The sequence below is a fragment of the Carassius auratus genome, chromosome 6 (genome assembly GCF_003368295.1).
Source record: "Carassius auratus strain Wakin chromosome 6, ASM336829v1, whole genome shotgun sequence".
NCBI classification, from domain to species: Eukaryota; Metazoa; Chordata; class Actinopteri; order Cypriniformes; family Cyprinidae; genus Carassius; species Carassius auratus.
In genome coordinates this window covers 7,188,486-7,203,943 of record NC_039248.1, presented here as the reverse complement: position 1 = coordinate 7,203,943, position 15,458 = coordinate 7,188,486, and the positions used below count along the sequence as shown (strand labels likewise).

Genomic DNA, 15,458 nt, shown 5'->3' with positions numbered 1-15,458 from the left:
ACACACACACACACGAAAGGTATTTTGAAGAATGTTGGTTACCAAACAGTTGCTGGTAGCCATACTATGGAAGTCAGTGGCTACCAACAACTGTTTGGTTACTGACAATATGATTCAAAATATAGTTGTGTGTGTGTGTGATCAGCAGAAGAAGGAAAAACACACAGGTTCGGAACTACTTCAAGGTGATTAAATGATGATAGAAGTTTTATTTTTGAGTGAATTATCCAGTGCACATACTTGCACACATTTTTCTGTGTAGGAAGCCACCCTTACATTACTAGAAGCTAATAACTGAATACAAGTACATCCAGTGACCAAACGCTATTCACACACTTGCATGAAGTTATGTTTCTGGTCCAAGTATGAGCAACGGTGATGTGTTACGTTACTTAGCAAGGAACACTGCATACTCTTACATTTTTGGTGTTAACAAGTCTATTTTCACATGCATTTGCTGGAAAATGAAAACAAAAATGCTGGGCATTAGTTGCATTTGCTTTTTTTTTTAAGCAGCTTATATATTTGTATGATTTCCAAAATAGAAAAAGGCTGTGTAGAGCATTGGTTTTATTTTAATGAATCTTAATAAATATTTTAATGAATCTCCTCTTGAGGAGTTTGGTGTGAGAGACTGAAAGACAAAAAGTTATCAAAGTGTGCATGCTTTTGATCTTCTCTGTGTCTGATACGCTGTCATGAATGTGTGTGTGTGTGTGAGCAGGATAGAGCTTTGAAGCTGAGCAGTGATGTGTCTACCGAAAATGTCCTTTTCTTTGTGTTCATTCATTTTGGTATTCTCTTTGGTCAAAAAGAGCCCCTTGTAAAGAATGTTAACCCCACATTGCAAGAAAATATGCTCACATGTGTTCACACATCACCCCCATTCTTCAGATCTTGCAGCATGCCATCCCTGATATGTCATTTTTAGAGTCATTTACGCTAAAGTAGGTGACTGTGTCAGTGCCCAATGAAATATGAACACACACTGACAGAAAGGGCTTTTCTGCACTTTCAGCTATTATTACAATGATCATCAATATTAGTTTTTGCAGCCTACATTACACCACATTTTGTTCACTTGTGCCAAAGGTAAAATTACTTATTTTAGTAATAATATTCAGTGAATGTTATGATACGTCATTATGTGATACTGTATTATAATACTTTATGTGTAAAAAGCAGAAATACAATAATTAGTAATTTAAAAGAATTAAACCAGTGAAATAATAAACTGAAACATAAGAAATAATTATAAATTAAATTATAATGTACATTCTTTTTAAAGATTATCTATAAATTAGATATAAATATATCTATAAATTAAAAATTTCTGTATGTCAATTCTAAGACAATAAAACAAATTGTTATCAATTATTAATTAATAGCAATAATTTATTGCTAACAATAAATAATTATCAATATCTATCTTTCAATATCTATATTTCTAATGGTAATGAAATCTGTTATGAAAGTTAATAAATGATGCTCTTATATTGAAACATGCGCTCATGTTTGCGTATGTGTTATAGTTAGCGCATGAATGAGTGCTGTTCTGCTAGATATGGGTCAGGAAACACAGAGAGCAATGTTAAAAGGAGAACGAGAGGGGGGTGGGAAGAAGTAGAGGAAGCACAGAGTGAGCATGGCATGGGAGTGAGATACAGACAGAAAGAGAGAGAGAGAGATGAATAGATCAGCATCTCCAGGCAGTGGAGAAGTCGACGCCCAGCACTGACTCCAGAAGCAGCTCATCACTCACTCCTCTGTCTCTTCCGTCCGTCAATCCTCAGCCTTCCTCTCCCTCATGTCCTAGATTCACTGGAGCACTTTTCTCCTGGGGAACTTGCCATAATTACATCCCCAGGGCGGTTTTTGATAAAAGCACACTTTTAGAAATCCGGCAACTTTTAATCTCCCTCATTTGAATGGATGAAGTGAGTCTGCTGTCATCCTTGAGGAGGAAGCTTCCTCATTTCCCTTCCGCTCTGATCCTGGTTCAGGATGGGTGATGGAGTGATGTGTCTCAGGACGGAGAGGTTTGTGCTGGGGCTGGAGATCTGAGAGCTGGGTTGGTTACGCCTAGGCTTCGGACCCGTGTCTTTTGGCAGACTTTGGAAAGCTGGCTGAAGAAGTCACATCTGATCGGCTCACAGAAGTGTGTGTATGTTTCTGGGACCGGGTGCAATGGGTTGCACTGCGAGTGTGATCCTGTTTGAGGGACTGCGGCGTGTGTTGCAGAGGAACTGTGGATATGTGTGTAAACCAGAGCTGGAGGCTGAGGAGACAGAGGAGGAAGAAGATACTCTCAGCCGCAGAGAATCACTGGCAATCACACCATCAACAGCTGCATCATTGGTACTGTGTGTTTGTGTGAGTGTGTGTGTGTGTGCTTTTTGTAAGTTTAATCGTCCTGCGTTGTGCTTTAGACAATATAACTGTGGTTATAACAGAGATTTGTATGTGTATACCTCATGAATTGTTTACAGAGTTACGGGCTTTCCTCTGACAGTATTACTCAGCAGCCTCTGAAGTAGCAGTTTGCTGAGCGGAATGTTTCTTCAAGTGTGTGTGGGTGTGTGTGGAAGTGTGCCTGTGGGTTTATGTATTATGCATCTCTCCGAAAGTCGTGTAGTGGTTATAAAGTATGCCTGGGTATTCCTTCAGGGTGATTTGAGTTACTCGACAACATAATGAAATCAAAAAATAAATATATCACATGTGGCTCAAATACACTGTATATGTTCACAAATATGTTTACAAATGAGATTAAGGCACACACACACACACACACACGTGTGCGCGCACACACATTTTAGGCTGGTTTGAAATAGACAGTAGGGATAGAACATATTAAGGTGAGAAGGACGGAGAATGGGATTGATCATGACAACTCAGTGTTAAGTCATTCAACATTGTAAATTGTATTATATATAATACACAATTTTCCAAAGCTTTAGGAAGAAAGGAGCCCAAGGAATTCTAAATTACCTGCAGAAACTCATTGCCATTCAACTCAACAACTGCGAGTTGCCATTGACAGTGTCATATTTTTTATCCTATTTCCCAAAGGAAACAGCTTTTAAGTGTAAATTTGAAGTGCACAAATCTGCAGAAAGTGAATTTGGACAATGTTTAAGAGTATATTAGCATATATATGGCATCACACAAGCATGGTTTAAAATCTTGTAAAATTTTGATTTTATCAGATCTAAATGAAAGTCCATGAGTAAATGTTAGCTAAATACAAAAAAATACTCATAGTAGTAAATGCTAGATAGATACATGCTCATACATGTATACATCTATGTATTATATAATATTTAAAATAACATATACAATAATTCAATATTTAATATTGCATTCTCAAGTAATATAATGATTAAAGGGAAAGCATTGGAGTCCATCCTAATGCAGTCTGGAGGGATGCAGCAGTGGCCAGTGATGTATTCCTTGCTGTCTGGCACCAATAGACTGTAACTGGCAGTTAAGTGTGGCTCTGTAACACAGATGAGAAGGAGATGTGGAACACGAAGCTGAAACAACTTGTCTGAAGCATGTGCTTAACAGCAAGACTATGACTCCAAGTACCACATAATCTTGCAATACAGTGACAACATGGCAGTTTTTTTCCAGAAAGACAGATGGGGAATGAGAGTAGAATAACACCACGTTTGCACATATTGATTAGTCTGAGCGACCCATCTATTCACCAATAAAGCTACGTGTAACCAAGGCTTGATCACAGGTTAATCTTTCCTCCATATTGCAGGAAACATAATCGACTTTTCCATGATCTACTATAGTTGTGTGAGCCTTCCTCTGCTGGGATCATATATCACACATGCTTTCAGTCGGACGTGCTCAGCTCATCTCTAGATAATGTGCTCTTCTCCACAACTTATGCTTTCACTAAAAGGTGTGTAAACCCTGTAAAATGCTCTTATCACACTGTCAGCGGCTACGCAGCACCAGCTGGCTGAAGTTCAGGCCCGGCCATGAATCTCCCACTGTGGATGGGTGTATACAGTGAGGTCGGGGCTTTCTGGATGTGTTTTTTTTTTCAGTCAGTGGTCCCCACCCTGGCTCCCTGCCCTGACCCCCTTTGGGAATCTTCCCAATTATTACGTCAAAGTGGGATTACGCAACTCGCCCAAGATAATGTCGTAGCTCAAGGGTGTGGGGAACAGAGTGCTTATGTATGTGTGTAGGTCATTAATGTGTTTCATGTGTTTGATGTTATAAAACGTATATAAATATATAAAGATATACTATATAAATATCCAGTGATGTTTGTTAAAACAAGAAAGATGCTTATATCATTAATACTAAGGATTAATAGTAAAGGATGTCATAACATCTGAAATTAAACTTTCCTTTATCTTATCACATATAAGAGGTCTTTGTACCCTTAAACATCCTGAAAGTTTCGTAGCTTAATCTATTATAAAATTAAAACCCTGTGATCTCTTACTTGCCCTCAAGTTGTTACAAACTTTCTTTTGTTAAAACAATTGAAGATATTTTGAAGAATTTTGAAAATCAGGCCCCATTGACACTAGTGCGATTTCATTTTAAAATGCATAACTTTTTGCTACGGTTCCTCCTGTTGTTAACACTACTCGGGCATTTTCCATGTTCCACTTTAGAAAACACTGCTGACCCCATTTCAATTTGAAAACTCCGGGGCTGCGTTTCAGTGTAAACGGACCAAAACGGAGACTTTCGTAAACGATGGCGTGGCTGCCCATGTGATCTCTCCGTATCCTTGACAACCGTGTAATCATATCATGAACAGTAATCATGCGCATTGTTGAACCTGCCATAGACTAGCAACCGACTTCTTTGTTTACACTTTTACATGCATGAAGGTTCATGTGACATGCGTTTCTTCGGTTATTTAGTTTAGATGGAGATCTAAAACACCAGTGTAAACATGGATCATTTTAATTCAAAAACACATTTGTATAAACGGGGCCTCAGACTGTTGCTGGGTTCCATACTGTTGAATTCTGTGGCTACTGTTAACTCTTGGATTATTTTGGGGTGAACTATCCCTTTAAAACAACCTCCGAAAGCATTTCAACTGAGCTCCAAAAATAGTTTGTTTGGATGTTGTAGGATCTGTAAGGTCATGTAGGCTAATATATTTCCATATGGCTTTCTTCAGAGCAAGACATATTAATATTTATTTAAGTCAGGGGCCATTTGCATAAACTTAGCCACCATGTTAAGACTGTGTCTTAAAGGGATAGTTCACTTTGAAATTAAAGTTTGGCATGTTTTAGATTACATCAAGGGCAACTAAGATGTAAGTGTCTTTGTTTCCGCAGTAGTAAAAAATTTTTTTATATATTTTTAGGTCAAACCGTTCTTGTCTGTCAGTCATATGCAGGTCTATGGTTACCACCTCAAAGAGCATGCACACAGAAGTCCAAATTAAGACACGATACGAGCGGTTTGTGTGAACAGTGTTTATATCGTTTTTACCTCTTGTACACAACCACGTCCAAGTGAGGGCACGCATGCTTCCTGGTGTGTGACATATGCGCGTTCTGGCTCAGTCTGCGCAAGCAACGGAAAGTGCTGGAAGTGATCTGTCGCGCGTGTACGTCACTCATTGTTTACACAGAACAGAGATTGTAGGTAAGACGGCTAATAGAAATGGTACTAATTTGCGCTTATCCGGGATGTTTAAGCCAACGTAAAAGAAAAAAAATCCAAGAAGTAACTTCGTAATATTATTGAAATATTAATTAGAAATGTCTTTCTTCATTTAGGCTATTGTCTGCTTTCTTGGCCTTCCTAATGGTGACCTTTGACCCCAGAAATGTGACTACAGGAAGTGTGTGGATGTGTTGGTTTACACATGTGCTCCTGTTGAGTTTCTGAATATGAATGGATGTCAAGCTATGTCGGACGGTCGCCTGTCCTTTTCTGAGAAGTGTTGGTCTGGTATAGATAAGCAGATCTGTAATTCTGTCTTATCCTGCTGTGTGAATGTATTTAAAAGGAAACGAGCACTCTATATGGAGTTCAAGAGACAGATGAATGCAGGCTAATATTTAGGTGTTTTCACACAGATCAAGATTTGTGTCAAAAAAATTGTGTCCATTTGTGTCCATATATGCTTGGTTGATAACTCATATTGCACAACACAGATTTTCCCCACACAAAACTTTGTCTGTTTCATTTGACTTTACTGAATACATCTTTTTTTCATACATTTTTTTCAATCCATGAAGTAACTTTCATAAACTTTTTCAACCTAGAGTGTTATTCTTTTGGTAAAATCCATAAAAAGAAGGAATTTTGTCTCTTTATTTGTTCTATTCTGTGTTCAATCGTGGGCTTTGGGTGTTACTCTCTGGCAGGTGAAACAGACAGTTAAGATCTCTGTTTCAGTGCAGAGGGAGGACAGATGAGCGTGACATAACACATTAGTGGACATGGACAAACACACATACACACAGACACTCCCCCATACCAGAACAGCTGTGTGAAGGAGTGGTCCTTGCTTCTCACAGAGAGAGAGCGAGCGAGCATGGGAGGGACTTAAGTGATAGAGGAAAAAACTCTTGAGAACTCCACATGGTAAAGTTCAGAAACAGAGAGGAGTGGAAGAACAGAAAGAGAGCCTTCGCAGAGACGAAAGAATACCCTCGGGGTGTGCAGGCTGTTGCAGAGCTCTGGTGTTAGTTTGACTCTAAGTCCTGTGTGAGACATAGCCTGGTTTACAATTCTGCGACTAACGTTGATTTGAGGCTTTAGCTCTTGGTACTTTTGGAGAAAGTGAGTTGTGGATCATGCAGGGCAGGGCTGGACGAGCCGCCCGTAAGGATGCAGTGTGTGAAACACCTCAGCAGGGCAGGAGTGTGGGGGAGATGGAGATAGAGGGGGAAACAGCAGCGCCTGTAGGGGTAAGTTTCTAATGTGACCATTAAAAGCACAGTGAACAAGTCTGATGTACTATACCATATTAGTATAAAACTAAAACAAAATAGATTTTTAGATAGTTTTTTTTCCCTATGTAAAAAGTCAAATTAAGATTTAAGATTAATTGCACTTTAAAAATGTATTTTCTTTTCAATTAAGAACATTTCCCTTCAAATTCTTATTACTGTGAAACAGACTGTATACTGACTAAATACTATATTTTGAATAATTATCTTTAGAATTATTTAGTATTCTGAAAGAAAAAAACAACAACCCCAAATACTGTAAACAATGCAATAATTTTCATGAACAATAAATGCTTCTCTGAAAGAAATTTGATGTACAAACAATTTGAACTCTGAAATTGCTACATTTCACAAAACATTTACAAAGAAACAGCAAATAGAACATTAATAAAATGTGAAATATTGAAGTAGAAAAAACGAAGAAGTATTTAATTGTAAAACATAATACAATCATCAATGTTTTATTTGCAACTTCAAAAAATATTTGTTTGCAGTGTTTACACATAAACAAGTTTGGTAAAACGTTTTCGCTCAGAAATTACTACATTTCACAATTACAAAATAGATAAATCAATAAAAAAAAAAACAGCAGGTAGAAGTTTGAAGTAGAAAGTAAATTTTCTTGTAATACATTCTCCAGTAATATTTATTTACAACTTGTCCTTTTTTTTCTTCACTGTGTACCATGTTTGAATGCTTAATTTTAATAATAATTTAGGAATAAATGGTAAATGGTTTACTGCATTATTTTGATGAGGAATTGTGTGAGAAAAGTGCTTATCATTCAAATAAAGTTATTAAAATAAAGTTAAAAAGCCTAACGCTCATATTACATTTTGTATCATTTATTTGTTGATTTTTAGGGTATAGTATAATCCTGACAAGTTTTGTGATTCACCAAATAAGTAAAAACTAATTTACAGTGTTGAGAATGCATATGTACAGTGTTGAGTGCATATGTACAGTGTGTGTGAGAGTGTTGATGTACTGTGTGTGTGTGTTTACAACTGTTGCACCTGTGTTGGAATACGCCCTCTTTATAGTGAAGCTCAGATCTGCTCGCAAGGTTTCGCTTTAAAAACTTTCCTGATTTATTGAACTGTAGAATGAAATTGTGTGTGTTTTTTCTGTGTGTGTATGGTATGTGCCCATGTGTCTGTGGCAAATCAGAGCAAGAGTACAAGGATTTACAGCCTAGTTAAACAGCGAGGGTCGTCTGCTCCTACCTTAAGATCCTCCCTCGTCCTGAAGGGAGGGAGACAGTTTAATAAAATTCCCTTTACCCTACTCTTCCTTTTCAGTTCCAGTTTGACATTTGACACAACACGTTTATGCAGTCCTGCACACAAAAACACATGTGTGCAAATGAGTGTGCCAGAAGGTTGACAGGATGTTCTTCAAAAAGAAGCATCAGCATCTTCCAAATGTGTGTGTGTGTGCAAGTGTTTAAAAGACTGTGCCTAGCCTTGGCAAGTTCCTAATTAGTCTCATATTGTATTCATTAGTAGGTGTTTGTGTTGGCTATGTGGAGTGACCTGTGGGAATTGCGGTTTAGCCTAGCTGCTGGCATTCATGCTCGCACGTTGGCTGCTTGTGTTCCCAGAATATTGATTATTTTTTTTAAATCCATGCAAAGTGTAAGACTTAAACACTTCTTAATGAAGGAGTATGACAATTCAAGGAGCGCATAATGTATTGAATTTTTTTTACATTTTGTAGGCTTATGCATGTATGTTAAGAACAGATATTTTTGTTAAATTGAAGTATCTGAGGAATGTTCATCTGAACAGAGGCGATGAGTGGACTGAGTTGTAGAACAGACCTGATAAATTGATATTTGATGTTTAATGGGCTTCTATAATGTGTTACATGTGAATTTAAGCAAGAACTGTAAACGTAACACTGTAAACGTAAAGTGTAGTACTAGAGCCCATTCCTCAGCAGGGAGTCCCTGTCAACGCACGCAATAAGTGGATTATGGCCAAGAAATTCTCCACACTGGTTTAAACCCAAACGGATTTTTATAAAGACTTAATGGAGATCTCTGTTATACTATTTTAATATTGTCTCTTAAAGTAAAATAAAATAAATACAAAAACAAAATAGATTCATGTGAAAGTTGCTAACATCACAAGAACAGCTTATGATTGCATTGCAATTTCTTTTTTTTTTTTGATTCTGACAGTCATTTAAATGTGTACAGCTCACTTTTTGCACACTAAAATATGGAAGAGATTGACATCTCAATATTAAATGTGTTTACAAAGACATATTGTACATCAAAGGCATATTGTGTTAAATATGTGCTTACTTGATTGTCTGAACACATTTCATAGATTGTTGTGGCAAACAGCTTTATGAAAGTCTGTGTTTGTGTGTTTGACAGGAAATAGTTCTCCCCAGAGGTTAGCATCTTTTCGATGATATGTCAGACCATTAGAGCCTGAGGCCTGAGTGCCTGTGTCCCCATACAGCAATGATGTCACAATGGACATTGTAACAGAGACCTATTCGCCTGTCTTTATTGGATGATGTAGGCTTGTTGTTGCTGACTATAGCCAATCATAGCGTGGGTTATGGGAACCAGTGTGTGAACTGCCTGGTACAGTTCAACACAATCCTCATTCACAATTCTCTTATGCCTTCACTTCTCTCTCGCTCACTAACAAACAGAGCAGAGTATCTGGGCACAAAGACATTCATGTTTAACTTTGGTTACTGACTGTTGATGTTGTCACATCATTGAATACATTGTATTTTAAAATTATGTACCACATTATTTCAGTATTGTATTAAAAGATTATATGCTAAAGATAACGCAGAGGAGATTTCCTGACAAACAGAATGCCTTAAAGGGATGACATTATCTCTGTGACCTTTTGAGATGCTAAAGTTTATTGTTCATTGAATTAATACTATAACATTCAGATCTCCAACATTTTCCCAGTCCCTAGAGACTAAGATAAAAAAAATGGCTTGTTCTCAGCATTATGACTTCTGAAATGAATTGTTCTCAGCTTACTTCTGAAATAAGAATACAAACCCTGCCTTTGAATATGCATACATACTTATACAGTATATAATAGATGAAAAACTTGTGAGATGAGTAGTATGATTGAACCCATAGTATTCACAGATGACTTTCTACTTCCGGCGAGATTGTAAAGTACACATCTTATCAACACTTTGCTTTTTCCATGAGGGTACAGAAGATGTCAGTTTGGATTTGTCAACGCAATTGATGCTTCATGGGTAACATAAATGTGACAATGTGGCAGATGAAGTACATTCAAAATTATTTCATGCTACTCATATTCATACAATATACACGGAATATTTTTTAACAGTCGAAGTATGAAATAATATACATTATTCATAAAATTCATATAATTTTTCATATACATTCATATCTTAACATTACTATGTCAGTAAAATGGATTCTTTTTAAATTTTTGTGGAAACGATGATTTTCCAATAGAATACATTTTACGAATGATTAACACAGTAAATTAAAAGTGTTCCTCAGAAAAAAATAGTATATGACTCTCTTAATGTCCCAAATTAATTCAGAGGAATAGATATAATATTGGTAACACAACATATTGGTCTGACGATCTGCAGTCACTTAACAAAAGCAAATGTTACATAAGCCTTTTTAACTGATGATCATCCATGGTTCACTTGGTTCCTTATTTAATTGCATTGTCTTGAACATTAGATTTTTCTTCTGGTTTAATCTTGTTAAACTTGTGTGTCTTTGTTTTTCTACAGGTAAAACCAAAAGTGATCGAGCCGTTGGACTACGAGAGCGTACTTGTCCAGAGGAAAACGCAAATACTAAGTGATGTCCTCAGAGACATGCTGCAGTTTCCTATTGATGACTTTCAGGTAAGAACGTCTGTTTATCTGTACACATCCAGCTCTCAGACCATCTGCTCTCCCCTCAGTATCCATTCCTTCATTCTTCTGCAGTTTATTTTTCTCTGCTAGAAGCACCTGTACACTTTACTTCTGTCAGTATTTTTTGATCTCTTCTTATCTGAATTCATGCTGCGTTTTCCTGAAATTGTATTTTTCAGCTTGATTCTGAGCACTGAGTAACCTGTGCAGATGTTAGTTTTCCCAGTCTTTCAGTGGTGTGTCTTGAGTTTTCTTTCCTTCTTCGGCTCACTAGGCATACATCACTGTTCTTTCAGTGTTCACGAGGGCCTGCTTTCCATCACAACATTCAACAACCCTCAAATAACATTACAGTAACATTGTCTCATGGGATTTCTCAAGCTTCTTCTCTGAATGGAACCATCTACTTGTTTTCCTTTAGAAAAGGGTGTGTATGCGAGAGATCATTGTTATGGGCCTTGGTTTATGAGGAACAGAAACAAAACTGTGTTCTGCGAGCAACAGCTCAGTTAGCTGAAACCAAACAATTCAATTTTAGGATTAGTGTTAGGAAATGAAACCTAAATCAATTAGAAATTCTAAATCTAACTGTAAAAATGTATATGTTAAATATCATTCTCAACCTCAAATCACACATTTAGTTAGTCTTAATAGTATTATGAAGACTGGGACATTTGTGTGTGCACGTATGACATGTACTTTACTGTATGTGGTCACACACACACACATGCACACATGCACAAACACACACATACTTAGGCTCTCATGCAATGCTTCAGCAGTGAGTAAAGTCATGCCCAGTCCAGACAAGGCTAGTAAACTGACTTCATAGCATAACGCCTCAGACTGGTTAGGGATGAGTGCACCAAGATTATTTTCAATGCATAGTTTGCTTATTTAAGATTTTACAAGCACACAAGCTGGTTAAAATGAGCATAGGGCTTTATGTAAAACCCAGGGCTGTACAGCAATGGACAATTCAGCTTCATGGTCATTATTGGTTTCACATCAGGCCTCAGGATGTATAGCACAGAGATATTCACATGTGTGCTGGAGTATGAATGCAGACTGAGATGTGTCCTAGAAAAGGCACATCTGAAACTATATAATGAAAGGGTCAGAGACAATAACCTGTATATGCTAGTTATATTAAATCAGTCCATGTCCTCACTACACTGGGAAATAAATATACTTTGGGCAAACTTAAAAATAAAGAAATAATTGTCATTAGTTGACTACTGAATTAGTTTACTACCTAAAAATACATATGAGCAGCAGTGGCTCAGTGGTTCATGTAGGTTGTCTGCAAACCAGAAGGTTGGTGGTTTAATCCCCGGCTCCACCTGACCAAGTGTCGAGGTGTCCTTGAGCAAGACACCTAACCCCAGCTGCTCCTGATGAGCTTTATGGCGCCTTGAATGGCTGACACCGCAGTTGGTGTGTGAATGAGTGTGTGAATGTGAGGCAAATTGTAAAGCGCTTTGGATGGCCATGTGGTCTGTTGAAAGCACTATATAAATGCAGTCCATTTACCATTTAATACAATATTCATATGCAACTTCGAAAGACATTAATGGTTATGGTGATGTATTTTTTTATATGCATCATATTTTGAGTTATGTACTTTAAAAAATACAACAAAAAATAAACCACACAATTATTTCTGCAGTCAGTAGTGCTATCCAGTACGTGTTCTGCACATCAACACTCTGAGGTCAAGCGAAAATACTATTTCAGTTATTACTATTTCACACATATTTCATTTCATTTTTGTGGAAACTATAATTTTCCATTAGACTAATAAAAAAAAAAAAAAAAGCACTTTAATGAAATCACACAACACTTTGACTTTTTTCAATGTTTCCAAATCCTCCTGGTAACCTATTATGAAAATGAAAGCTCTTTGAAAGCCCCTCTTTTGTTCATTGTCCAATATGTTTCATTTTTTGCTATTAGAAATGTCAAGATTTACAAAGAACTATTTGTTTATGCATGTTCATGTGCTCATCTCTGTATGTGAATAGTATCTGAAACATTTCCATCTGTGTCGATGTAGATCTCCACTTTGAAGCGTCAGGGCAGAACTCTGTACTCTTCAGTACCAGATGGGGCAGAAAAGAGAGCCAGCAGCCTGCTTGTGCAGGAGGTAGGACCTCATATACACTTATGGATCAGATCGAAAAGAGTGTGAATTATTAATGAATTGCATTCATTGATAGCGTTGTTTATTTGTACATGTTGTATTGACTTAGCATATACGATTCATTAAAGGAATTATGCAAATTGGACTGCAAACCCACCCAATAATTTTAGTGCCTAGTCTAATGCTATTTGCATGCTGCTACAGCATTTGCATTCCACAATTTAAAGGTCGGATCTGAGAGGATGCAGTGGAATACCACAATCTGGCACACTTTACTGAAACTGCACTACATCACCCAATCACTGCAGTCCAAACACATGAATCATCTCTTAAAAATGCACTTGAATGCGTGTCTAGATATATGCCTGGTTACGGTTCTCTTCTCAGGCATTTGATCATCACTTGATGAATTACTGCTGTTAGATCAGACAATGCACTCAAACGTCTTGCCTTCTACTGGCAGTAATAGTGCAAAGCCAGTTGTGTTAGGCAAATAGCACTGAATTCTGCAAACAAGTGCAATTTAAGCTTGCTATTAAGCATTATTTACATTCAAATGAGATGGGTTAGTTTTTATAAGAATAATATGACTGAATAATATCAGTCTAACCCTATAAAGCTTATATTATCATATTTGATATGCAAATTTCTAAAGCCTCTAAGTGGCCTTATCATCTCTTTAACATCTCTTTCAGAAATGTTCACCTTCAGGACGTGATACACACTTCTTTTTTGCCATGAAATCTTTACTTATTTTTATAAAATAAAATAAGAATTACATTTATATTGTTAGTAATATTTCAAGATGAATGCTTTTTGCAATGAAGCAACTTATAATACTCAGCAAATAAATACATGTTTACCACAGACTATCATTAATCATTTTGGAAGGAATAAGACCTATATAAAACCAGAGCAATCTATTGAACAAAAATACATTGTCAACAGGTCAAAACAGATTCCTAGAAGTTCCACAATTATGCTACTTCTTCAATAATTCTATTATATGTGCATATGCATTTGCATTAGAATAAACCATATGTGTGTGTGAGGTCTGCATCAGGCAATAGGTTGTGTGGATATCACAAGCATTGGGGATCATCAACAGGGAGAGTAAAACAATATTTCCTCCCGCTAAAGAGCTCAATGACATCATCAAGGACAGCTAGGCCAGTGCCAGGCAGTTTTTCACAAATAAAAACATCTGCCTTGGCCATTAGTCATGTGCACACTTCCGCTGTACACCCCAGAACAGTATGCATTCTGAAGGATTGTTCTATTAAATTTGCACATAATTTCTTGGAAATAACTTTGTTTGGCATAAAATATTTGCAATTGAGTCATTGAGTAAACATTTATCATGCTCCTACTTTAGAGCCAATCTCATTTTGTTTCAAAATAATTGTAATTAAATCTGATCCACAAGTGAAAGCAAACAAGTTGAGCTGCCCAATAACTTTTCTTTATTTTCAGCTTTTTCTTGTAATATTATAAGTGATCAGTGTTGCTGGTTTTGGTGGTTTAGTTGACAGACAGACCCTCCTTTTACACTTTGTACCGTGGATGTAAATGAGAAATGTAAAAATACATATTAAGTGATAAAATGGGCAAAAAAAAAATCCTACAATGAAATACAATCAGAAATTGAGAAAATGCAAAACTCTTAGGCTACCAGCTTCAGGAATTTGTTTAGTTTACTCTAATTAAGGAAAAAGCAGCCGTATAAATTTAAATTTGGTCAGTGTTTTCCACAAACAAAGTAAAAAAAAAAAAAAGCCATAGGATCAAAGGTAATCCTAAATGGACCTAATTTCGGTAAGCTGTCAATTTGAAGTAAAATGGGTTTTAATTAGTATTGTATGTGGTTGATGTAAAACTTTCTTATTTTGACAGACCTAAACAATGTGAATCTGCTTAATTGTGCATTATGTAGATTTATTATTTAGGTTATTTAGATTTATCTCTATGTCCCTGAACGATTTTGTAGAAATTGATGCTATGAAATTGAAGAAATGTCACCAATGGAACATTAATCACACTAATGGTGACTTACAATAAACATAACTTATTTTAACAAAATGTATTCAAAACTAATTCTGGAGAATAAACATTTTCATGTGTTCATAAATTCCCATTCTTTTAACCAAAAACACCAATTATTCAAGTGCAAGGAATTATGGATGATCACTGATCTGCTCAGCAGCCTGTTAGGCTGTGTTTACATTTGGCATTAACATCCAACCTGTATTGGGATGTTGTCCACATACACATTGAAAAGACAAGTGTAAACACACTTCTGATCGGAATGTTATCCGATCAGCCTGTCCTGGTCCAGAGGTAGTCAATGATGCATTGTGATTGGATCGCAATAGATTGCGCTGTGTTCTGATTGTATGATAATCCGATCAGCTTGATTGGATCACGCCGATTGCATGTTAATGCCAAGTGTAAAC

At 36.7% G+C, this 15,458-nt stretch overlaps 1 protein-coding gene across 9 annotated transcripts in view; it reads left to right on the top strand.

The window, feature by feature from the left end:
- The window catches only part of LOC113093263 (dedicator of cytokinesis protein 9-like), an 81,316-nt gene that overhangs the window by 21,605 nt on the left and 44,253 nt on the right, over positions 1 to 15,458 (top strand). For 3 of the 9 annotated variants that reach the window (XM_026259077.1, XM_026259092.1, XM_026259097.1), the window contains exons 1-3: positions 1,749 to 2,358; positions 10,734 to 10,850; positions 12,919 to 13,008. In XM_026259077.1, the coding sequence (XP_026114862.1) occupies positions 2,167 to 2,358; positions 10,734 to 10,850; positions 12,919 to 13,008 (399 nt within the window). In that variant the 5' untranslated portion in view covers positions 1,749 to 2,166. Of the gene's footprint in view, positions 1 to 1,748; positions 2,359 to 10,733; positions 10,851 to 12,918; positions 13,009 to 15,458 lie in introns of those variants that run through there. The other 6 variants (XM_026259068.1, XM_026259064.1, XM_026259059.1 and 3 more) reach the window with 2 other exon arrangements.